The sequence below is a fragment of the Postia placenta genome (assembly GCF_002117355.1).
Source record: "Postia placenta MAD-698-R-SB12 unplaced genomic scaffold POSPLAscaffold_22, whole genome shotgun sequence".
Taxonomy (NCBI): domain Eukaryota; kingdom Fungi; phylum Basidiomycota; class Agaricomycetes; order Polyporales; family Adustoporiaceae; genus Rhodonia; species Rhodonia placenta.
The window spans coordinates 69853-95094 of record NW_020169853.1 but is presented as its reverse complement, the minus strand read 5'-3'; the positions used below and the strand labels follow the sequence as shown (position 1 = coordinate 95094).

The following is a 25242-nucleotide window of genomic DNA, read 5'->3' as shown; positions in this document are numbered from 1 at the left end:
TTGGCGTCGTCACTGTATCATCCGCTCTCTCCTCCTTCCCTCATGCCAACCTGCAAGTAGCGCACCACTCCCCACGCTACGCCGTCGCATGCTTGACCCAAGCTCAAATCATGAAAACAGTCTCGTCCCCAGTCTTCCGGCTCGTCTCTGGTGTTTCTCACCTACTTTGGTCTAGATCATAGCTTTGCTTGACGCCTCACAATCTGTCCTCGCTGAGCGCTAGCAGGAAGAGACACAGACCGACCATCAACGTATCTATGCTCTAGTATCCCATCTTTCGACCGCTGAAGGTGCTTTGGGTCCCTGCTTCCGATCGCGATCCTCCACGTAGGCCATTCAGCAATCTAAGTGTGTCATGGATACGTCCTGAAATATGAGAGGGTGCGGCGAGGGTAAATGAGCTCTGAGATGGCCATGGTATGTTCCATACCTTTCCTTGGAAAGTGTATTGACAAACTACGTACGACACCGTCTTTCTTCAAGGTTTTGCATTGTGTATGCATCCTCGAGCGACATCACATTTTTCCCGGTAGCGGACGTGTACTTATTTGAATCCCCGTTCCGACTAGGTGGCGATTGGGTGTCGTCACAGAATCAGTGAATTATGAGCACATATAGAGACCATGTCTTTCTGACGCAGGTCCATTCGCGCGTTGGACAATCATTCATAGTACGTGACATAGAATACCAATCGTACTGTGCGCTCATGCCTCTGTTTACGCTGTCGCAGCTGATCTTGTGTTTCTCCAGGTTTCCTGTGAATCTTAGCGCTCCATCTTTACGTGCGCTGCGAAGTCTCTCGTCAGCATTTGGTGCGCCAGTACATCCACTATCGCCTGATGGACAATCTTTCCACATAGCTGTCCGCGGCAACGTCGTAGCATGTATGCAGTCCGCTTCTTCGACGTTCCAACAGCAAGCTCTATCAAACATACCTGCGTGTTCGAAATGTATCTTCCGATTGATTTGTCGTATCCCTTCAAATCTTCCAAACGCCACGGCCGCTCGCATACATGTCTGTTACGCTAGCGCGTCCCAGCAATGATGTTTCCCAAGCGCTTTTCAGCTGACCATTGGCGTCACAACACTCCGTCAGACTCCCTCAGGCTGACCGTCCTTCTGCGCCTCGTACGTCGCTGCGAAGATTAGGGGATGGCCTAGAAGGATTACCGGCACTCGTCCGTTCTGATTGCATCATCGCTGCTGCTTCTTTGACTTTTGTCCCTCCACCCAGATCTGTCCTGAAGGCAATGTGCGTCCTTATATGCATTTGATGACATCCAATTCAGCTCCGGTAGCGTCAGCTGACGGGGCGGTGCCGAGCCATGGCTCATTTGTCCCGCATTGTATATCAAGCGTACGAAACAGCTGAATGATGCATCCGGGTAGTTGTTATCATATATATTTGTTGACATCGAGCTGGGTACGCGTCAAACATGTCTCATTTGTCTGGACACAAATTGCCCAATGCGAGGATGCGCGCTAAAGACCGCATGTCGCAGGGGCTGTGCAATGCAATGAGGTTTATATGGTCGCATACACGAGGCATCAGACGCGCGAACGTTCAGCTGTACTTGCGTATCTACTTCAAACGTTCAGGCAATTTCAGACGAAACCCTAAGACATCTTGAATCGTGAAGCCCAGGGCAATATGCAGCACTGCGATGGCATTGGCTGCATGTACCAATTTCAAGGTGAGCGTGCTGTATCCTGAACTCCACTATCTATATCAAACTCAATTGGCTTCTATGCTGCAGTGCTGAACCTTGCCGGCATTCGCTTCCATGCCGGCGCTCTAGAAGAACGTCGAGCCTTACAAGGTGTGTAACCGCATACTCGTACGTTTTTCGTCCCTCGGTACACACGACTTGCACTCCAACAATCCCAGAATTCAGTGATGTCAGGAAGACGCAGACACAGCAGATCCAGAAAGTCTCCATCAGGGTCTAGATCCATCAGCCGTTCAAGACATAGCAGGGCACAGGAAACTGCGCCGGCTACCCGAGCGGGTCCCAGCGAGGATATGAGCGAATCTATACCTCTGGAGGAAATAAAGGTCCTTCATCGCGATGGACAGCCTGCTCGTGACGCTGATGTGAGCCGATACGTCAGGAATGATTGCCCTAGTCGATTGAATGCATAATACTTCGCTCCAGGTGACATCAGCACAGCACGAGGAAGAGGTGCGTGAGGCAACGCTTCCCCATCAGGCCGCTGAAGACAGTCACACCACACAAGTGAGCTACGTTTCCGCAAGCGTGTATCTGGTACTAAACGATTTCAGAAAAAGGCGATCAGCAACAATGGCGAGGAAGATGAGGCAAACGAGCTCAGCGAGGCCGAGGTTGGAGGCAGGGTTCTAGTAGCCGATGAACAGCTCGCCCTTCATACCTCGTCCGATCGTAGGGACACGGGGAAGGTCCCCACAGATGGCAAGCTCGACGAGGAGCTAGTGAGGAAGGTGCGACAGGATACGCTCGAAGCAAAACGCGAACAAGAGGATCCGTGGGCGAAGTGTGCGAAGGAAGTCTGGGAGCTGGAGAAGTCTCTTGTGGAGAAATGGAAGGACGACATCAATTATCTGTTGCTCTTCGTGAGTAGTTTACTGTGTTACTTCACATTTCCAGCAACGAGATTATGGCTCGTTGCTGTTCAGCCGACTCCAAATAGTGCGTATTGCTGATGTGTCGCGGCGTGCCTTCCAGTCAGGTCTATTCTCCACCGTCCTCACAGGGTTCATCGTTCCTTTCTATGTCACCCTCGCCGCCACTCAGGCACTCATCTCCATGTCTGGCCATCTCAGCGTTGTCGCAGCAGATGCCGGACACGCCACCATTGCAAACTGGTTAATATCAATTTCCGCCGACTCTCAGTCCTTTTCTGGACCGTCGTCCACGACTATTGTTGTAGCCACATTGTGGTTTACTGCGCTGATTCTCAGTCTCGGTGCGGCATCCATCGCCATCACGGTCAGCCAATGGCTGCACCACCACATCAACGGCGCATCGAAAGCATCGCGTCAGAGCGTCCGGGTGTGGTACTTCCGCCGCCGTGGCGTCGCTCGTTGGAAGGTCGAGCTCGCTATCGCTGTGCTCCCGGTCCTGTTGCAGATCGCCCTTATCCTGTTCCTCGTCGGCTTGGTGATTCTGTTATGGACACTCAACTCTGTCGTTGCGAAGACAGTCACTGCTCTCGTCGTGACCCTTCTGTTGCCGACCATCTTCACGGTTGTCATTCCGGCGTTGTCACCCGATTGTCCCTACAAGTCGGCGCCCGCGTGGTGGTTCTTCAAAGCATGGCGATGCGTCCTCTGGTGCCTGGAGAAGTTGCTCATAAGTCTCTACGACGGCTATCACGAGCCTGTCATTGAGATCCTAGTTCGCTTAGTCTGGAATGTTTGCTGCCGAGCAGAGACGTGGAGAATATACCGGGATCTACCTCCTTTGAGCGATTGGCGAGAGCTAGACAACTTCTGTATGCAGACGCTGAAGGATGATAGCAAAACCAAGCTGCAGATGCTCGTCGAGGCCGACTCACGTGTCATGGACGAAACATTCCTCAGCACCGTCGTCCGACCCTGTCTGCAGGAAGCTGATATCAAGGAAGCGCTTCCCGCGTTCTACAAGATCCTGCATCACCGAGCGCATGACCATGACCAGGACAAAGAGCATTCGCCAAGATGGTGGCATTCGGAGCAGGATCATCAAGCTGTGAGCATGCTAGGGCACATGTCCTTGGACATGCTCGACAAGGTCGCATCCAGCAATATAGGCAGCGAAGATCGCAAGGAGATAGGGCACATATTGAAACTTGTTGATAGTCTTCTGGATGCCATGCCGAGGACGATGCCCGCGGTCCACAGCAGACTCATGGACATGTGGGCAGCAACTAACCTCTCTAATAAAGAGCACGTCCACATTGCGCTGCCCCTCGTGTGGTACTATTCGCAATTTAATGCTGACCACATTGACACAAATAGTGCGTATCCAGTTCATCCTAAACCCTCTACACAGGCCACTCATTCCACAATGGCAGCTGTTCACAAAATGATACCACTCCTTCCAATCGCTGGAAGGGAGCTATCCATGACACAGTTCTTGCGATACGCATCAATCGCGTTCGCGCATGCTGCGGATCTCCCCCCATCTGACTTTGCTCAAATCCGCGAGGTCATTCAAGGCGCGTTGTCCGCCGTAGCAGGATACTTCAGCTCGTCCGACATGGAGTTGCTGGCCCAGGAGATCAGTAAGGCCAGAGCATGGACATATGTTGATGACGTCTTCCGAGCATGTGTGCGCCTTGCTGAGTATGACGCCAGCCTCTTCACGAAAGATATTGTCGATGCATTGGCAGGATGTGCTGCACGGTGTCCCCTGATTGATCCCTGGTATGGTGTAATATGCCATTCGATGGGGAAGATACAGGATTACTTTGACGCGTTGCATAAGAATTGGTGATACTCGTCTCCTGCATTCGTCCAGTCTCGATTGCTCACGAGATGTTTGCAGTCCTCCGACAACGAACGGAGCTCAAGACACTCAGCCCAGCACCGGCATTCCTGATCCTGATATTGGTAACGGTGGAGAGGCGTAACAGTGACCGCAATAATTGGAACTGATGACTACTGCTCATCAGGAACTTGATTACCGTTTACGTTCTGTGCTCAATACTTTGCTTGGTTGTGGCATCGGGTTTAGTAATCCGTCAGGTTCGATGATGGCCTCCATATACTTGACGAATCACTGTTAGACGTCGTGGTCTCATCATACCGTCGTGTCAAGTCTCGGAATACCTACACGTTGTGCGGTCTCTCTGTCAAATATGCCCGTGCCATTGCCTCGTCGACCTAAAAACTGCATGTATACGGAATCAGCCTCCCTTTTGCCCGTCATGCGGGCATAACTATCGCATTCTGGTCTCTGTTAGTTGGCACCGCCCACGCCGACGTCTATGCTGTGAACTAAATCGACCCATCCGCATGCGCTTTCATCCTTGCGCCTTTGAAAGCCTGCTACGCTCGGTATATGCGCTCAATCTGGCCAAGAATACGTACCGTATATGCCAATATCGACGTGCCTGTAGATCGGCCGTGGCCAATCTTGATATGAGCTCGTTTGCGTGCGCAGCTGTCCACGCGATGGATTCTGTCCATATGAGATAAACAAGGCGGTCGTCAGACCCGGCGACACTGCACGTTGACGGAGACGAGGTCGGATATGATCGCTCTGTGATCTATGCTTACAGCTCAAGGACGCTCGATCGTTGATAGCGTGGTAGACTTCGTGATACCTGTGAGACAGTCATGATTGCTTTTGAATTTGCGTCTTGTCGCGATGACCATCAGCACCTGAAGGCAGCGAGCCGTGCATCTACGAGTTTCCATCACTAGTCTGTCATACGCACATGATTTGGCGGAATACGTACATTGCACACTGAGGTAGCTAGACGTACTACTGGACTCTGCACGACGCTAGCCGGTTCTCAGAGGCAGGCGTGCAAGGTCCACGAAGAGGAAGATCGCATGAGACTGGTGTTGACTTTTGGGTACGTCGGGCAAGCGTCGCTGCCGGCCCGGGTCACGTGGTCGTGCGCCGGTGTGGGAATAGGACGTATGTAGGCGTCGCGCGCCGTAGGTAGCCCCATCGGTTTGTAACCTTATCCACCATTGATCCCTGTCCATCGAGGACGTTGTCTGCCGGCGGTCTTTCCGGCGTCGTTCTCACAACTGGCGTCTTGGGCATACTGGATCTGTCTGCAGTCAGTGGTCCATCATGGTGAGCTGTCCCCGAGTAGTGCGACTACTCAAGAGACCTCGTGCCCAGTTTGATTAAACTAGGCGTGACGTCAACGCGGATGCAGACAGCTCATTGTTGAGAGACCGGTAACTTTGCAGCTGGGAAGTCGATGACGTTGCGGTCGTACCATCGACGCTCGATCTCGATAGCGCGATGTCGCGCGCACTAAACGGTTGGTTCTCGTCTGCTGTCTCTTCCTTCCTGTGCTGCCAGATCCTGGGTACTCGTATCGGCCTCTGATTGGCGCATCATCACTGTATCCTCCGCTCTCTCCGACTTGCATCGTGCTTACTTGCGAATGACGGTCCCGCGCATCATTCCCCACGCTACGCCGTCGTATGCTTGAAGGCAGTATCGTCTCCAGTCTTGTGGCCCATTCATGGTATTTCTTGCCCACTTTAGTTTACATCGTGGCCTTGCTTGACACCCCTGATCCGTCTGTATTGGGTGCTAGCAGGGGCAAACACTGGCCGTCCGTCAACGTATTCAAGCTCCAGCATCGCAGCTTTCGACCGCTGAAGATGCTCTGGGTCGCTGCTTCCGATCGCTATCCTCCACGCAGGCTATTTACCAATGTTATTGTGCGACGGATAGATTGAAATCCCGGAGGGTGCAGCGAGAGTGAATGAGCTCTGAGGTGGCCATGGTATGTCCCATACTTGTCCCTGGAAAGCCTATTGACGAACTACGTGCGACGCCGTCTTCCTTCCAGTTTTTGCATTGTGTATGCGTCCTCGACCGACATCACAGTTGCTCCGCAGTGATCTTCGTCTTGACTAGGTGGCGGCTGGGTGTCATCATCGACTCAATGGATTACGAGCGCATTAGAGACCATGTCTTTCTGACGCAGGCCGACTCGCGCGTTGAACTATTAATCATGGTGAGGACAACTAGATTGCCAATCGTATCGTGCGCTCATGCCTCTGTGTCTGTCTTGTCGCAACTGATTCAGCATTTCTCCAGGGTTACTGTTGGTTATCCTACTTGCATACCGTGCTGTCCAGGGCGTCAGTCTTACATTTTTCGTGCGCTGCGGAGCCCCGCGCCAGCATTGGGTGCGTCAGTACTTCCACTATTGCTTGGTGGACTTCCTTGGTGGACAGACTTATCACGAAGTTGTCCCGTGACAACGTCGCTTCCTCGATGTTCCAACAGCAAGCTCTACCGAACATGCCTATGTGTTCCAAATGTTCCTCCCGATTGACCCTCACACCTCTGAAAAGCGACGGCCACTCGCATATATCGTCTTTCCGCTAGTGCGTCCCAGCATTAGGCTTACTCACTTTCGAGACGATCGTTAGCGTCACAACACTCCGTCAGACTCCTTCTCGTACGTTGCTGAGAACGTTAGGGGACGGCCTAGAAGGATTACCGGCACTCATTCGTTCCGTGTATTCTCGCCGCTGTCGCTTCTTTGATTTCTGTCCCTTCACTCAGATCTCTCCGGAGGGGAATGTGCCGTTGGTGAACGCTTCAGCTGATGCACTGGTAGCTGCAACTATCGCGGTGGACGCAGTCAGGGAATGTGCCTAGAACCTCGTGTCGGCGAGGATGCGCTTTGTTACTCTATCCCCGGGATTTTGACGAAGTGATGGTCAATAGGTCTCGCTGTGGCGGCACGGACGAGGGGGTCGTCGCATGATCGTAGGCCGCACAGCTCTCGCCACCGAAAACCTAACGGCACTAGATATCCGGTCAAGAACGGCACCGGGCAACCTATAACCTAGGTAAGTAGTGGCGGAAAACCCTCTTCATTAATTCACTTTCATTCGATGCCCAGACCCGGTATCTCAGCGCAGGACTCGACGATCGCGTTGGGATATGATACAGTGAGGATGTCGCATTTGTCCTCGCGCAGCGCACCCACCTGCATGGTCATTATACCAGTCGCCCCCGCACGATGCATCAAACAGCTTTGACGTTGCTTGGGAGGCTTGGCGCGGTGCAGCCGGCGGGATATATACCCGGCTGGTCATAAATCGACGTGAGCGTTCTTTTCGTACGGTGTCATTAATTAGAGGAGATGGAATCAAATGATTGGTTCACTTGCGTCCGTTCAACTCCGGGCCTTTTGTGTGTGTACGGTCATAGAACGACCACGTGGCGGGCCTGGATGTTGCTGACTCGCTCTCCAGAGAACACTGCGGCCGCAATTCACAATATTGGCGGGTTTTCTCCCATTGTGCCGGTCCTCGTACGCATGGCAGTTTCAGATGGTGCATGGAAATCCCAATACCACGCGGAGCATTGACCCGCCATCTTCCTCGGCGAATTCACGCTCGGATGAGCCACTCACTCATCCCTCATAGCAGGCGAATAGCATTTCGATTCTGTTCATCCTGCATTACAGCGCTCGCTACGCCCTCACCACCAGTTTATGCGTGCCGCACATTGTATATCTCACAGATGCATGGCCGAATTCTACAAAGAACGGCGGACAATGACATCTTACCTTGGTGGTACGTATCATACAACAGCGATCACTTCTCCTTCCAGTGTCGTATAGTATGTACGGATTCTCCGTGAATACTTGTGGGGTTGATTTGCCTTTATGTCGGTGATGAGAACAATGTAGCGTTTCCTTTAACGTCTGCCACTTACCATGCTTTCGACAACAACAAAACGGCCCGATCCTCCCCTTGAGCGTCTACAGCATATCGATGCTTGCGCGCTCGGGCTGTGCCTCTCCTCGAGGCCTCGTGGCGCTGATCCAGGAGGACTACACGTGCAGCTGGAAGACTTTCATCGAACTCCAGATCTCGAAACGGAACAAGGCATGAGCGCCGTCGGACCACGCGGAAGTTGTACCATGTCACGAAATGCGCATACTACCGCTGGAGAGGCTCTCTCTGGTTGTCTCGTACCCAGCTAATCATCCCGCACCTTACCATCGCGGTGGTGGAGAGCGGGAGAACCTCGGCTGGGGACGAGACAACGCTCTACGTGTGTTGGCGTTCCTGTATTGGCGAGTACAACTACCAGCGTAGCATGTCTCGAGGAAGTAGGCGCTTTGATTGCGAGCCCATCGGAGATTTACCACTGAACCAGCTTTCTAGTATTCCTATCGTCGGGCTATCGTTTATGCGCTCCGCGGAAGGTACAACATGCATGGTCCTCTTGTTAGCACGCGTTGTTTTCCCTACTTCACCCCCTCTCTGTACAGACACATCGTTTGGACTCGTAGAACCCGCTAACTCGAATGACGCGACGACGTGGAAGCGAGACATCTCCTGTCCGACTTGATGTTCAGTCTGACCCCGAGGACGCAGCCCAAGTGAACGACAACGACGCGGGTCAGCAGAGTGTCTCGGATACCCCGTACATTGCCGATAATGATGCGGGACAGCCAAGCAGTGTGTCCGCCTTGATTGCGAACGGAGAACAAGTAGTCTACGATAGTGTGCAGGACGAGAAGGTGGTGTGGTGCCTACTCGCGGAACACAAAACACGTTGCTAAAATACAATTTCACGTTCAGGTGGACGCGCTTGACGCGTCAGGCGAGCGAAGTATCGCTGAAACTGCTCGAGGTTTTGTGAGGCGCATTCAGTCACACGATCGCAGCAGTCAAGCTGCATCGGGATCGATCGCAAATGTGCAAGCACCCGGAGAGCATCGATTGGAGGACGATATCCCGCAAGAATGCGGGCACCATGATAGTAGCTCGCATCTACTTCGTACTACCGTCAATGAAGAAAAGGGTCATGGAGCTGCTGAGGGTGCCGAAGGCGCAATCTTGGGAAAGGGCGGTGTCATTACAAAGGAACAGGATGTCGGGGTACGTCTCCGCACATTCGCTGCGATGACATGTACGTGTACGATACTTAATCATACATATAGGACAGAAACAAGGCACAAGTGCACCAGCAAGGCGCGGTATGTGTGAGATGGCCGCACACCGAACATTGTTGCTGACGTGTCTAACGCCAGTCCGGAGGACAGTCGGAACCCACGTCAAAAGACCCGGATGTCATCGTCAAAGACAATGCGGATACCCGCGATCATAAGGACAACTTGCGCTTGGCAGAAGACAAGCCGGAAACGAAGACGGACGATGACCCTTGGAGCCTGTGCGCGAAGGAGGTGTGGAACTACGAGGATAACCAGATCAACAAGTGGAAGGAGAATATCAATAATCTCCTACTCTTTGTACGTTTCTGCTGCGCACATCGGTGCTCCATCACACCTCACGCAGTATTCCAGGCGGGTCTGTTCTCGACCATCTTGACTGGCTTCATTGTCGCATTCTACCTCCTCCTTGGACCCACCACCCCAGACACTACGACCCAGGTCCTCATCGTGGTATCGATGCAGCTCAGCATCCTCACCGCCGCCATCGCACACAGTAATCTGACGCAGTCACAGCAGTCCGTACTTCAGGCGGCATCGGCTACCATTCCTCCGACGACGTCCACCATATCCACAGGCGTGCTCTGGTTCGTCGCGTTGATATTCAGTCTGAGCGCCGCGTCGATCAGCATCGCCCTCGGCGAATGGCTTCATCATCACACGGATCGCGCCTCGAGTATGTCGCGGCAGAGCGTCCGTATCTGGGCTATGCGTCGTCGCAGTCTGGAGAAGTGGCATGTGCGAATCGTCATCGATCTGCTGCCCGTCCTCCTCCAGATCTCGCTGGCTCTGTTTCTCATCGGCCTTCTGGAGCTTCTGTGGGCGCTGAGTCATGTCGTCGCTGCCATCGTGACCGCCCTTGTTATCATACTCCTTCTGCCAACGCTAGTCACTGTCTTCTTGCCATATTTCTTCGCGGATTGCCCCTACAAGTCTAGAGCAGCATGGCTATGCTTTACGATATTCCGGCGAGCTGCTCGTGCGTCGCCGTATAGGCTTGTCAAGCAGCTCGTGTCCTCAATGAAGGGCCACTCCGATCACCTTTGCAAGGTTGCCAAGCTCTTCATGCCGTGGCTAAAGCACCATTGCAACGACTTTGTTCATACTGTCCGGAGACTGTGGTCGCTCTCATGGCTCTGGACATCACCAATGTGCATTGCATGGCTGCTGCGGAAGCTCCCGGACCGAGGTCGCGCTGCATACCAGAAATGGAAGGCGTGGGATCCAGAGGCACTCCGCTACTGGAGGAAGTGGCAATCCGATACTCGCACAGCGCGAAACTGGCGGGAGTTTGAGAATCAGCTTGCTCGTGCTGAAGTGTTGCAGGAGAAGGACAAGCTAATGGTGCTTGCCGAGGCGGATGAGCTGATCATGGATGACGCCTTTCTCTCCGAAGTTGTGCAACCATGTCTCCAGCAGAGTTCCCTGGAATCTGCTCTTCCTGTTCTCCTCCGCATCCTCCGTCATCGAGCGCACAAAGTAAGCGAAGTGCAGCGGAGAATCAGTGGCGAATTTTGGCCAATATACCAGTGGTTCACCAGCGAGCAGGACTCCATCGCCATCATCGCTATGGGAGATCTCTGCCTTGATGTCTTAACGAAAGATCTGGACTCCTTGTTCTATAATGAAGACCATATTGCCGACCATCTCTTGCAGCTGATCCGTGCAATGCCGCCCACGGAGTCATGTAGAGCATTCTGTCGGCGTGCTGCACATCATATACAAATGGCTGCGCAACAAAAGTATGTCCTGCATGAATCTCGAATAGATGTGCTCGACGATGGCGCAGATGGTATGTTAATGTCGACCACAGTGATTGTCTTACTCATATGTCCTTGCAAGCTTGTTTCCTGGAATTTGTCGTGACCGCCTGGTACAAAGCCCTGGCACCACGGCCGTATATCAATGCTCTGGACCGATTCTACAACGTCCTTGCGGGAAGATGGGACAGTATCTCCACCATGGACAGCAAGACGGCTGCTGCCACTGCAGATCTCACCCTCGATCTGCTCTTGAAGTTGCCTTTGCATCCGCAGGCAAGAAATCTTCTTGATCGCCTTTTAACACGTGATTTCTTTAGCGGAGTCACCAGCTTCAGTGGAAGCGCGTCATCACACTACACACGACTGATTGACAACTTGTGCACCACACAGAGCACTGATAAGTCCCATGACACGATAGCACTTTGGATATTCGACTGGTGTCGGAGTTTCTCACTTGACATCGAGTGTATGCATCGCAAATTATGTTCAGTCATTCATCCCACCTACTCACACCATCCTCGACAGACACTCGGAAATTCCTGGCATACCTGCTAACTGCCTGCGATCATCTCAGCACAGAAACATTCCTCCAAATCGCATCCTCTGCATTGAGACACTCCGCCAAGCACTCTTCTGCCGACTTCTGTCAGATCTACGATGATGTGAAAAGTGCGCTGGACATCGTGGCCAGATACTTCAGTTCATCCGACATTGACAAGGTGGTCCGCAAGATCACGACAGAAATGGCTTGCTACACGCTGGACTCCCTTCTGGACGCATGCGGCGACCTCGCTCAGAAGGATGCCGACCTGTTCGACCGTGGTATTGTCATGGCATTGGCCCGTTGTGTCCGCCGGGTTCCCAAACGCTATTCCTGGAGGTTTTACATAAGTGTGCGCATGAGCAGCATGTATAGGCTCACCGGTATAACAGCCAAGTCGTACGTGGGTCTTGCCACTATACTCAATGAAGTGCTCAAATTGTACAGGATCCAGCAGGATCTTGACGAAGAGTGGCAAACCCGAGATGCCCAGGTGGCGTCCCATGCTGTGAACGAACAAGCAGAGACTGGAAGTGATGGTGCTCGTGAGGACGACTCAGATACGTCATCAATTGGAGTAGCCGATTAGCTTTGATTGAGTGCCTTGGCGGGCTGAGATTGTTCGGGGCGATCTATAGAAGGGAATTGCACTTAATCATGAACGTGTAATACTTGTTGATTGCCTCGAGATGTCTATGTAGTATTCTATCCTACAGGCTCGATCATAGGCGCTGTGATAGTGAAGATACGTGCATAACACAGCGCACTCAAATATGGACATTGAATACAACAAACATCGTCATCCTGCAGCGCTTAGCTGGTGTCGTCAACGACAGGTGCAGTCTGTCAAAGGTAGTGCCAAGCGCAAACCCCTTCTCATGTGAAGCCGACGGCCTCAGTGACTATCGAAAATATGTGGGATCCATATGAGTGCACCGCTGGACCGTCAGTAGAGGGATTGCGCAGTTCTTATTCACAGCGGATTTGTTGTTCAAGTTTGGGCAGGGCAGGGCTCCCCTGCAATGCAGTATGCATCCAGAAGAGATTCAATGACAGGGAGATCCCGAGAAAGACGACACGATTTACCCTTGTCTTCGATGTGGATTGGCTATTAAGTCTACGGCGTTCTGGGGTGAGCTAATCGCATTCAATAGAGCCCTGGCATTGGCTCATGTGTCAGCTCGAGCGCACCTCATTCGGATATGAGGAATAGTGAACCTTGAGCTAGTAAGACGATAGCAAGTTCCATGCGAGGAGTCGAAAGAGATCCGAGATACTGACGGCGGCGGCGGGAGTGCGTGTCTTTGAGGGGGGCTTCACAGTGTATTCTTATTACGTACACATACATCGACATTAACACGCATCTGAGACTCGTGCCATCGCAGGCATGCCCCACGAAGCACGATGATGTTGTCTGTGAGTGACGTGAGCTGTCCCTGAGTAGCGTGATTACTCAAGAGGCATAGCATCCACTTTGGTGAAGGTCGATGCGCAGCCGCAGACGGTCAGTGTGTTGAGGGACCGTCGTCGCACTGTATGGGGTGCAACTTTGCTGCTAGATGATGTCACGGTCATGCCATTGCGATAGCGCGCGCTAATTGGCTGGCCCGACGGCCTCTGATTGACACGTTGTCACTACCCTCCGTTTCTCCTCGCGCTAATGTGCTGCTGGTCGTCCTGTGCACCACGCACCATGCCAAGCCGTCATATGCGTGGCCCATGTGGAAAGCAATCCCATCCGCAGCCTGCGGGTCCATTTCTGCTGTCCCTCACTCGTGCTGGCCTACATCTGTTCCGTCTTTGATGCTTTCTAGCTCGTCCCCCTCTGTTGTCACTAAGAAGACACTGGCATATCACCAGCGTTTACAAGACCTAGTACCGTAACCGGTGAACATACTTTGGGTCGTTGCTCCCGATAGGGTCCTCCACGCCGGCGATCCAGACGCCTGTCCATCTGAGAATCGTCCTGGGCATGCACAGATCCGGAGAATTGTAGGCAGGGGCGAGCTCTGAGATGGCTACAGTATGTCCCATACTTGATCCTGGAAGTCGTGTTGACAAACTACGTACAACGCTGTCTTCCTACCCATCCTCACACCACAGCTGCCTTGTTCTTCCAGAGGCCTCGCGTGGACAGGAACCTCTCCGCCAGTTGAAAAGGATTACGAGGACATCTAGATGCACGACAATGTGACACAAGCCTGCCGCTTCCGTTGCGCATTGAACGGCTGTTTAACGGTACGTGACACCCAGACTGCTGTCCAACTGCCCGTTCACGCCTCTCTATGTCCTAGCCGTCCCAAAAGACGTTTGTACATGCACACTACACTATCCGGTACTTCAGTGAACCATATTCCTGTGGGCTGCCAGGTCCCGTGGCATCATCTGGTGTGCTTATCACGAAGTCTTCCCGCGATGTGCACACAGATTCACCTCTGAGACGTGCCAATGGCAGGGTTAATGGAGCATACCGACCAATATCGACTTATAACATCTCTTTGACCTCAGAAACGTGACGAGCTTTGGCTTGTTTTCTTTTGTGGTGCAGCCTCTCAGCATTGGGGATCCTCGAACACTTATCCTCCAAGCTTCTGCATCATAGCGCTGGGTCAGAGTCCTTCATGCCGACCATCCTCGCGAGCCTTTGATATCAACGCGAAAGCGAGGAGTCTGCAAGAAAGATGAATAGTCCGCATTGGATGTGACAGCTGAGCATCTGACTCTACGAGGCATGGAGAGCTCGGGCTACCAGACGCAATTGTATGTTCCAATCTCGCCGCGGCGCACCTCGTGCTGCTCACTCGAGCTGACGTCGAAGGGCTACCTCCGCTCATCCGTCATTCATGCCTCTTCGCTGCTTATTTCTCGTCCGTCCTCTGGCGCTCCGCTCAGATCCCTTGGCAAACACGCAAACAATTCACATCCTGTTATGTTCTTTTCCGAGCATACGCCGCACGCTGGCGCGCGCTTCCGCTGGTGCTCTATCAGCCACCGCTGTCTGGCGCAAGTGACTGGAACGTGTGCGGTCACAGACGTGTCGCAATTTCGTCAGCCACCGTCACGGGACGCGTTCGTGTCCTCTGTGGCGGTTCTGCTGGATAGTGTAAGGCAAATAAATCGGTGTAAATTACACCGTACTTTTTTACAGGTAATTTACAGGTAATTTACACTTTTTTACAAGGCTGTCTGATTAGCGGTGTAAATAATGTAAATAAGGAGAGGTCACGTGCTGGGTACCCGTGTCCAGCCACCACTTGGGGCCGATGCCTTGTGCCTCTTGTGCCTCTCACGCTGCCCCGGGCTATTGTTTTGTCAACGCCGCTGCGTAGGTTTAGTGCGCCACGTTCGGTCTCTTTGTGCTAGATTATATATAAAGTCCAATCAATTGTATTTCCCCCCAATCTTTTGCTGTGCAGGCTGCTCTCTGGCAGCATCCCCCTCGGTCACTCCCATGGCACCACAGTCGACGAGCCACGCTGGCGTCTTCCTAGAAAGCGAATGGATTGGGTCTGGTAAGAAGTTCACAAAAGGTTACCTGCCTATGTCAAGACGGCCCTCGAGGCCCAACTTTTGCTGCCGCCAGCAATACTATCCTTGGTACTACCAGGTAGCATCAAGGGGTTCGAGCCGGAGGAACGAGACGACGACGAGACACTGGAGTGGCTCGATGAGCCTGCTACAGTTATCCGGGGAGAGTCTGGGTTTGTTGCTGCAAACGAGGTGAACCTTAATGACCCGGACATTCTATAAATGCTCGCGACATCGCCGCCGTCGTCTAGGGCTGGAAATTCACAACGGCCGCGCACGGATGTTCAGGAGGACTCGGAGCTAGTAAATGTGAACGAGCCGGCAGAAGATGGTAAGACATTGTGGCAATTTAATTGGGATGTGTAGGTACTTTACAGCGTGTACTAGAAACTCTGTATGCCCTTGCGTGTAATTCGGACGCTCCCTGAGGCTTTTTTTACATATGTTTACACTTTTTTACTTTTTTTACTGTTTTTTACTGTGTTTTACACGCCGGAGGGGCGTCACGTGCCGAGGAGCAAAAGTCCCGTGATTTACTGTAATTTACATTTTTGACCGTGTAAAAAACGGGGTCCCAAAACCTGGGGTGTAAAAAACGGTAATTTACATGCCGATGAATTATTTACCCTACACTACTGCTGGAGACTGGAGTGACCATCAATGAAGGGCCCCAATGTTTCCCGTTACTGCTGGGGCATTTCCGTTGGATACTACATCACTGTAAAGAAATTGACATACGTGTATGCAATTTGAACACTATAGCAATTACAACAAGATGTACGTATTGCAAATGCTTATTTGGAGTCGGAGTCGTGGGCGAGTGTCTCCACGTGATCCGGAGTGCTCGTTGGGTGCTCGTCTTGACTCCTGGACCGCGTCCGGCTTGTACACCGAGTCGGTGGTCATCTTTACGAGGATCACTCTGCTCGGTGCTCGCAGAACTGGTATGCAATTCGACTCATCCGGATCGTCTGAGTGCACTGTGCAGGATCGAGGTACAGTACAAATATATACTGTCGTGTTTATTTTTCGAGTTGGTATTCTATCAACCATCGAAATCTGCTTCCAATTACGGATAAGCACTTGCTTTCGTGATGCGTACTTCGGATTGCATCGTTACAGGGTAGCGCCCAGTGCTCCAATTACGTGCAACCATCTTCTACAGCACTACTCAACAGCAACCTGAACACTGCCACCACCGAGACTCTCGATCACGCAATGTTCCGTCAGGCCAAGACCCTAGATACACAAGTTTTCTTGTGTGAACCGTATAGGCGAACGCTGAGAAGCCACACTCTCCATGTATCTACTCTGACGTCGGCAAGGCTTCTCTGTCAGAGTAGGCACGCGACAGACATCTGTGAGCCTTCTGATAACGGCGCTGTTTGACGCCTTCACTGTGGGTATATATTACGGACCCTGCGACTTTTGGTCTTCGTGCCATCAGCCCATCTTCAAATCCTCGAGCGCATATTCAACGTTCTACGTTCTTGAGCACCATGGCAAAACTTCAGTCAAAAGCTCCCAATGCAGATCTGGATGCTGAAATTGTATCCATGTCAAGATCTGTTGATCCTACGTTCAGCGAAGACGACAAGGTACTCGAGGAAATGGGCTACGTGCCCTCTTTCAAACGAGAATTTTCTAATCTCGCTACGGTGCGCAATTGTTGGAAGTTCACCACGGGCTGTTGCTTTATTGTGCCGTACAGATTAGTTTCGCGTTCAGCATCATGGGACTTTGCTCGAGTGTGGCGACGACATTCAATACTCCACTTCTGATGGGAGGACCTGCTTCTGTGACCTGGTGTTGGATCATTGGCGCTTGCATGTGCTTTACGCTCGGTACGAAAAGCCACCCGCGCGTGGCTGGGCTTGCGCATTACCGAACTTCTTTTGTTGCTGTTCACCTGACGTGCAGGAACGAGCATCGCTGAAATCGTTAGCGCATTTCCAACCTGCGGCGGAACGTAGGTCTACCGCATCTCGATTTAAGGGCGTCTTATAAGATAGATGGCTTAAAATGTACGCATCTTGAGATATACTGCTACAGCGCAGCTCTGTCCGCCCCGGCAACGTGCATTACTTGGTTGGATTGTTGGCTGGTTGAAATTACTGGGTACGTTGCATGACATTCAACCTGACACAAACACTTTGCCGAGATCGCGAGCGCTTGCAACGTTTCTGGACAATGTCCTTACTCTCATCTTCTGCAGGCCAGCTATGCGGTTTATGTTCTACAGAAATTGGTCTTGCCAACATGATCTGGGCCGCTGTGGTCATCTCAAAAGTATGTATCATCCTCATGACCTCATTGGGCGCGGACCCTGAAGCGTTAGATACGGATAGGATGGTCAATATGTTGTGACACACGGCATGACAGTAGGGCTTTTTGTAGCCCTTTTGGTCTTGAATGGACTGTTGGTTCGTTTGGTAGCTACGGTATCCTCCGCAGGGACTGAGTCATTACACGCAGAACTGTCTCGCAACGAGAGGGCTGGCGCTTTTCACGAATGTCTTTGTCTTTGTGAACCTCGGGACAACAATCATTGCGTTGTGTCTAAGATGCTCATTGTTGTACTCACATGCGGAGATTACGCCAGTTATAATCATCGTGTTGTTGGCAATGACGCCACGGTCCGAAATGCATCCCGCGAGTTATGTATTTGGCTCTGCCGGGCTGGTGAACCAGACAGGTGGCTGGAACGATGGACTTGCCTTTCTATTTGGACTGCTGAGCGTACAGTGGATGGTGTGTATATCTCGCTCGTTGCATGACACTATTGAGGAGTTTCATTGATTGTACAGATGACGGTGCATGCCCACGAATGATGTATTGGCATGCAGTATTGGTAACATTGTTTTGTGCGTAGGGTTATGACGGAACGGCTCATGTCTCGTAAGCTATTTCGCTATTACTGATGCCTCGACGGGAAGGATACTCTCTGACAGAAGATCTGCAGTGAAGAAGTGAGACGTGCCGCCTACGCAGGTTTGAACGCCCCTAAATCTGTTTCTATCGCCGACCCTATGGACTGACCACAAGTCTACAGCTCCGTCGGCAATATTCATTGCTAGTATGTCATTCATATATTCGCACTCTATAGGGCTGATTTCCGGAACCGTCGCGGGTTGCAGCTATCGGCACAGGACTTCTCGGCTGGGTATTCAATATCGTTGCGGTGCTGTGCTCTGGGCCACTGTAAGTCGTCCTTCTTGCGCTAGACCATCACTGTCACGGTCCCTCCCAGCGAGCAACTCCCCGGCCCTTCAGGCTCAGCATTTCTGCAAGTAAGTGGCAATATGCTTGCATGACCACGGCAGCGTTGCTTGTAAAAGCAAGGCGGTTCACTGATGTGGACATGGCAGATCATGGTTTTGCGTATTGGCAAGCCGGGAGCATTGTTCCTCTGGGTAGGTTATCGACAATCGGGGGTTCCTTCGATGCAAGCGCCAATCTGTACCACTAGACATTTGTCTGCCTCACAGTGTTCTTCTGTTGCCAATCGTCAGTGCAGGCTTGCTCAAGAATGATGTATGCCTTCAGCCGCGATCATGGTGCGCTATTTTTGCCTTCCTTGACAAGACGGCGGCGACTAACAACGGCTTCCTGTTTTACCCAGGCCTTCCAGATCGTGGCTACTTCGGGAAAATATCGTCGCGGATGAGCACGCCACTCCGCGCTGTATGCTTCACGACCGGCCTTGCTATTCTTCCCGGACTGCTTGAACTTGCAAGTCCAATCGCAGCTAACGCCGTCTTTGCCCTTTGCGCCATAGCGCTGGATTCGTCGTACATCATCCCAATCATCTTGTGAGCCACACGCCAGTTGCTGAATAATTTGTTAACGGTATCAACTGTCTTGCGCCCCTAGGCGACGTATCTATAGGAACCATCCCGAGGTGGTGTTCAAGCCAGGCCCCTTTTACATGGGAGACGGTGTGTTGGGCTGGGCGGTCAATTTGACATGCACGTTCTGGACGACATTCGTCTGCATCATCTTCTGCATTCCTACCGAGCGTCCGGTCACAAGACTGAACATGAACTATGCTTCGGTATGATCCTGCTTATGGAGGTATCGCGAGCATCATCCTGACATGGCGATTAGCTCATGCTAGGGGGCGTGACCATTCTATCTGGGTACGTCACCACTTGTATCCTGCGTGACTGTCTTCAGCTTACTGATAGATCATTTTCAATAGGCTATGGTATCTGTGTGGGTAAGTAGCTGATACCCTGTTCATTGTGAACACAGTTAATGACTCGCAACAGGGGTCGCCGTCACTACAGCGGTCCAGTATCCAATTTTGCTGGTGCGGAGCGTACCGAATTAGAGGACGAGAAGTCGGCGACGTACAGCGAGAAGAGAGTATAAGACAACGATATACTCCAACTTCTCGAAACGATTGCACTGTATACGGGCCCGGTGCAGACTGAGTAGCCTATGACATGTTAATTCGGGACGTCTGTGTCAATAGGTGTAGTAGGCAAGTGTGCGGCTTAATTTCAATATATGCAGCCTTCCGGCAGCAAAAAGTCTGCTTACAGCAAGTGACTGAACAGTAAATATTGTCATAACATTGCCACAACATTAATTCTGTTGTACCGCCAGTCGGCCTTTTTGAAGATGATGAGGATTAGTTGGACTTGAGCTTGATTCAAGACGGATCGGTTCATTATACGACGATCACGGGACGTACGCGTTCACGCGTGTCAACCGAAAGTCACACGCGACTGTCACCACTCGCCACAGCTCCTACTTCCGATTTCACTCCATCCTCCTCTTGTCGCGCAATGCTAGTGGCAACTACGAAACCATGTCCAGCGGCGTCAAGAATTGCATATCCTACCCGTCGGACGAAGGCACTTGTTCCTACTCCTGACGACCTTGCTAACGATATTGCGGCGGAATTGTCTATCTATGATCCCAACACCAAGGGGAAAGCATAGGCTGTGCCTCAGTGTTCTGCCATATTCAATCACGCACGCTCCCGCAATGCCATGCAAGCGGTGAATGCTGTCTCGAAAAAGCTGGCTTCTGCTCTTGACGAGAACACCTCTATTGGAAGCCGCCGAGAGGTGGAAACCTGGGCAACGTCTGCGAGAGACGGATTGCGAGAGCTCAAGAAGCTTGGATCAGCAGGTATGGATACCGAGCGAGCAGCACTCAGTACTCCAATCTGGGACGCCCTCTGATTGACGTATTGGCACCGTCCTCCATTTCTCTTCGTGCTGATCTGCTGACAGATATCAAGTAGAGGTCGTACGAGGTTTTGCAGAGATGTCCCTGTCAGGCCTCATAGACTGTCGCGTTGATAGGCGCCAAGCCCCTCTGGGCCCCGATTCACCTCTTTTCGGCACTCGCATCCCGCCCGGCACTTCGACTCAGTCTCCCAACACTTCGATTTCGCCTTCGACGCTCTTCGACACCTTCGACGGTGCGCGACGCTTACTCGAAGCTCGGCACGGTCTTCCCGATGCCTCGTGCGTAGATCTCGGAACGTCTTCCGCATTCGGCGAACAATAGGGCCACTCGACGCCGCTCGGCCAAGCGCGCGCTTCGCTCCAAGCCACACCGAAGTAGCCGGTCTTTCCCGATTAGGTATCGAACCTCGCGGCATGCCTTCACGACGGCTACCGGTCCGAAGTGGCCATATGTTGCTCTTCATCTCCGCGTTCGGCATGACGTCACTCTACCGATGGACTTGGTATGTGCCTCTCGGTGAGGCAGCTTCTTGAGGAACAATGCAAAGCCCCTTGTACTCGTATGCCACTCTCGAATAGTCGTAGCGTCCTGTGTAGTATAAAATCGGTCGTAGTTCTCCCTAAAAACACAAGATCCGTTCCCCCCCTCGAGTTCAGAGCTCATAAGTCGAGTTCGCCCTGCGTCTACGTCCTAACTGCGTCACTTCGTTCCTCACTGCGTAACCTCGAAACCTCGTCCACTGCGTTCACTCGTCGATACCGTCTCGACGAACCTTTCGACTTTGACTACTGTCAAAGAAACTGCGTTGCACCTCGAACCGCGTCCTAGTTAAGTCCCCCCCTATCGAATCGTGTCCCTTCTCTCTACGATACGTCGAAGAGCTCTACCGAGTGTCGCGACTTGAGGTCAAGCGACTGGAGAAAACTTGAAGGCTGGGGGCGTCCGACTGATTCTCACCGAAGCGATGGCGAGCGAGGCTCAAACCTAAGGCTAGGGACAAGTAAGTTAGTATTGAATAAGTAAGTAAGTACAGGGGCTTACTGACCTAGGGACAAGAGGTCGAAACTGAGGTCCCTAGGGCAGCAGAGGCAGGTTTATATACAGGGGAAGTTTAGGGGAGGCTGTGCGCGCTGGTCCGTGCGCAGCTGGTCCGTGCACAGCATGCCGACGCGGCCCCGGGGGCCGGTGAGTCAGAGCGGCTGTGTCAGCGGAGCCCGAGCTGTGCCGCGCACTGCCGTCCTATCTAATCTAATCGTACAGTAGATATGATGCGTCCGTATCAGGCAAGTAGTACAGAGGTCGCGGGTTCGAGCCCGCGAAAAGGAAAAAATTAAAAAACGGCTAGATGCCGTACCAAGTCGTGACATTACCCCCCCCTCAATGGCGCATGACCTCATGCGAGGCGCCCTTGCCCATCTCCCATCCGGAGCGGCATCGTGCTTCAGTCAGCGGCGAAGGCATTGGCTGAAAGTTGAGACCACCAAATACCGCAGCATTGAGGCGGCGAGGGGCGTTCGGGTTCTTCCGGTGGAAGTCGGCTATGAGGGCCGGCGCATTGGCAACGTTGCGCGCCGGTTCCCATGACGTATGCGAGTCGTCATACCCCTTCCACTTGACGAGGTACTGCAGCTGACGCCGGAAGATCCGTGAATCCTTGATCCGCTCAACCTCGTATTCCTCGTCGCCCTCAACCTCGATCGCAGGTGGCTCCTCCGGCTCTCGGCCCGGGATATCGCTACGCGTGTACTTGCTCAGCAAGGAGACATGGAATACCGGGTGCACCGGCACCGACTTCGGCAGGATTAATTCGTAATCCAGGTCTCCGAGCTTTCGCCGCACGGCATAAGGTCCGAGGCGCTTGGGACTGAGCTTCTTGCTCGGCTGTTTCAGCTTAAGGTTCCGAGCGTCAAGCCAGACCTTGTCCCCCGGCGCGAAGACCGGTGCCTCCTGCACGTGCTTGTCGTAGTACACTTTCATGCGCTCTGCTGACAGCTCGAGCGCAGAGCGCGTGTCGTCGTGAATCTCCTTCAGGATTTTGAGTCGATCAGCGGCCGCAGGCATCGCAGACATCGGATTGATCCGCACTTGGATCTCAGGATTGTACCCTTGATGCAGGTAGAAAGGGGAGTGCCCGGTTGCGGAGTGAACTCGGTTGTTCAGTGCGAATTCCGCGAGCGGCAACTGCTTCGCCCAATCATCCTGCCTGTGGCTGGTGAAAGCACGCAGGTACTGTTCAATCTCCTGATTCCAGCGCTCAGTCTGGCCGTCCGTCTGAGGGTGGAACGCTGTGGACAGCGCCGGCTCGATTCCCAGACCCTTGTACACCGCATGGAGATACTTCGAAGCAAACTGGGGTCCTCGGTCTGATATGACTTTGGCCGGGGCTCCATGATGCTTGAACACATCGCGGATGTACAGGTCTGCCGCACCTTCTGCCGTCAGGGTCTCATGACAGGCCGAGAAGTGGACCTGCTTGGTAAAGCGGTCGGCGGTAACCAGGATCGAGTCGAATCCATCAGACTTCGGCAAGCCAACGATCATATCCGTGGTGATGATCTGCCACGGGCGCTCGGGGATCTCGTTCGGCTTCAGCGGGCCCTGAGGTTTGGCTGGGAATGTCTTGGTACGGTTGCACATGTCGCAGGTGCTTACGTACTCATTGACGAATTTGGACATCCCAGGCCACCAGTAATTCCGCGATACGAGCTCCAGGGTTTTGGCGCGACCACCATGACCGGCGATCGGCGAGTCGTGGTGGATCTTAACGATATCCCGCCGGAGCTCCGCATTCTTTGGGACGTACACGCACCCGCGGAACAGCAGAAGCCCTTGTTCGGCATTCCACTCCTCGAAACCCCTTTGCAGCCGGGGCGGCCCGAGGTCCTGTACTTTTTCAAGTGCCTCGGCTACCTCCCGATCTTTCTCCGAACATTCCCTGATGCGCTTCAGAAGCGACTGATCGGCCATCACCGAGGCATGACCGCGCCTGGTGGAGGCGATGCGGAAGCGCTCTGGCTTGAGAACCACCTGATTGGTGTTATCATCCTCATCGCCGATCTGATGGTCTGATCGACGCGACAGGGCATCAGCCTTTCCATTGGACGTCCCGGCTTTGTGCGTGATGCGGAAGTCGAAGCGAGCCAGGAACAGCGACCATCGCGCTTGACGGCGCGTGAGATGCTGGGATGTACGCCAGTACTCGAGGTTCTTATGATCGGTTACAATCTCGAACTGATTGGGTAACCCCTCGAGGTAGTGGCGCCAATCGTCTAGCGCCTCAATGATCGCGAGCATCTCCTTATCGTAGATCTCGTAGTTCCGCTGCGCCGGATCCATCGCATGTGATCTGAAGGCGATGGGATGCCATTTGCCGTCATCCTGCTTCTGCATCAACACGCCGCCCGTGGCGTACCCCGAGGCGTCAACCTCAATGCGCGTTTCCCGATTAGGGTCGTACAGCGCCAAGACTGGAGTTGTCGCGAAGAGCCGTTTGAGCTCGTCGAAGGCGTGCTGCTCCTCTTCGCCCCAATGCCATGGGTCGTTTCCTGTGAGCCGGTCGAGTGGTCGCGAGATCTTAGCGAAGTCTTTAATGAAGCAGCGGTAGAAATTGGAGAACCCCCGGAACTTCTGAACGTCTTTTTTGTTCCGGGGCACCGGCCACTCATTGATTCCTTTCAGCTTCACGGGATCCATCGCCACCTCATCGCCACCGAACACATAGCCGACGTAGTCGACCTTGGGAACGTCCCACTCGCACTTCTCAGGCTTCAGGAACAGATCGTTGTCCTGAAGGCGACGCAGAACCTCGCGCGTGACCTTTTCATGCTCCTCTTTGTTGGTGGAGAAGATGAGTATGTCATCTAGGTACACAAGGATCTTGCCGCCGACGATGAGATTGTGGAACATCTCGTTCATCATTGCCTGGAAGGTTGCGGGGGAGTTGGTGAGACCAAAGAACATCACCAAAGGCTCGTACAACCCTCGGTTAGTCACAAAGGCCGCCTTCCATTCGTCACCGGCTTTGATCCGGACGTTGTTGTATCCCCATCGGACATCGAACTTCGTGAAGAGCGTAGCGCCGCGGAGCTTATCCACCATTTCGGCGATCAACGGCAAGGGATAACGATTTTTGACCGTGATCGCGTTCAATCGGCGGTAGTCCTGTACGGGTCGAAGCGTCCCTTCCTTCTTTTTGATGAAGAAAAAGGGGGATGAGATCGGCGACTTCGACTCCCGTATGTAGCCCTTCGCTAACTGCTCCTTTAGGAACTTGTCCAGTTCCTCCTGCTCGTTGCTCGACAATGGGTATACCTTGGAATGGAACGTGGAGTAGCCGGGCACGAGTTCGATCGCATGATCGTACGGCTTTCTTTCGGGTAGCCGTTCTGATGCTTCCTTCGAGAAGACTTTCAGAAACTCGTGGTACTGTTTGGGCACCGACTCCTCGGTGGTCTTAACGACCTTCTTCTTGATCTCTTCCTCAGCGAACAGCTGGGAATACGTGTGCCCTGCTGCGACGAACAGCTGAGGGGCGCCGGGAAGCGTGATACCTGCTCCCAGGCT

At 52.9% G+C, this 25242-nt stretch overlaps 5 protein-coding genes across 5 annotated transcripts; 4 read left to right on the top strand and 1 right to left on the bottom strand.

Moving 5' to 3' along the window:
* Nucleotides 1-1651: 1651 nt before the first annotated feature.
* POSPLADRAFT_1159297 (hypothetical protein) lies at nt 1652-4593 on the top strand (the record flags this gene model as incomplete). The annotated part of the gene is made up of 9 exons (XM_024487414.1): nt 1652-1694; nt 1758-1820; nt 1889-1944; nt 2157-2183; nt 2285-2593; nt 2628-2669; nt 2706-3978; nt 4036-4387; nt 4509-4593. 9 exons carry the CDS (start codon nt 1652-1654, stop codon nt 4591-4593), a joined length of 2250 nt encoding a protein of 749 aa, XP_024333372.1.
* Nucleotides 4594-6193: 1600 nt separating this feature from the next.
* On the bottom strand, nt 6194-6967 carry POSPLADRAFT_1050506 (hypothetical protein; the record flags this gene model as incomplete). Its single annotated transcript, XM_024479996.1, has 2 exons — nt 6194-6358; nt 6788-6967. 2 exons carry the CDS (start codon nt 6965-6967, stop codon nt 6194-6196), a joined length of 345 nt encoding a protein of 114 aa, XP_024333371.1.
* Nucleotides 6968-8614: 1647 nt separating this feature from the next.
* On the top strand, nt 8615-12535 carry POSPLADRAFT_1159281 (hypothetical protein; the record flags this gene model as incomplete). Its single annotated transcript, XM_024487411.1, has 7 exons — nt 8615-8738; nt 9065-9213; nt 9272-9571; nt 9634-9669; nt 9724-11434; nt 11485-11871; nt 11931-12535. The coding sequence occupies 7 exons, from the start codon at nt 8615-8617 to the stop codon at nt 12533-12535; spliced, it is 3312 nt and encodes a 1103-aa protein (XP_024333370.1).
* A 2862-nt stretch (nt 12536-15397) lies between these two features.
* Nucleotides 15398-15696, top strand: POSPLADRAFT_1062400 (hypothetical protein; the record flags this gene model as incomplete). Its single annotated transcript, XM_024481508.1, has 2 exons — nt 15398-15458; nt 15530-15696. The coding sequence occupies 2 exons, from the start codon at nt 15398-15400 to the stop codon at nt 15694-15696; spliced, it is 228 nt and encodes a 75-aa protein (XP_024333369.1).
* A 1334-nt stretch (nt 15697-17030) lies between these two features.
* On the top strand, nt 17031-19534 carry POSPLADRAFT_1159633 (hypothetical protein; the record flags this gene model as incomplete). Its single annotated transcript, XM_024487439.1, has 17 exons — nt 17031-17132; nt 17186-17318; nt 17395-17443; nt 17513-17592; nt 17690-17763; nt 17823-17897; nt 17950-18031; nt 18077-18225; nt 18347-18372; nt 18437-18465; nt 18527-18550; nt 18612-18675; nt 18725-18764; nt 18843-18887; nt 18944-19031; nt 19097-19286; nt 19348-19534. 17 exons carry the CDS (start codon nt 17031-17033, stop codon nt 19532-19534), a joined length of 1437 nt encoding a protein of 478 aa, XP_024333368.1.
* Nucleotides 19535-25242: the final 5708 nt, after the last annotated feature.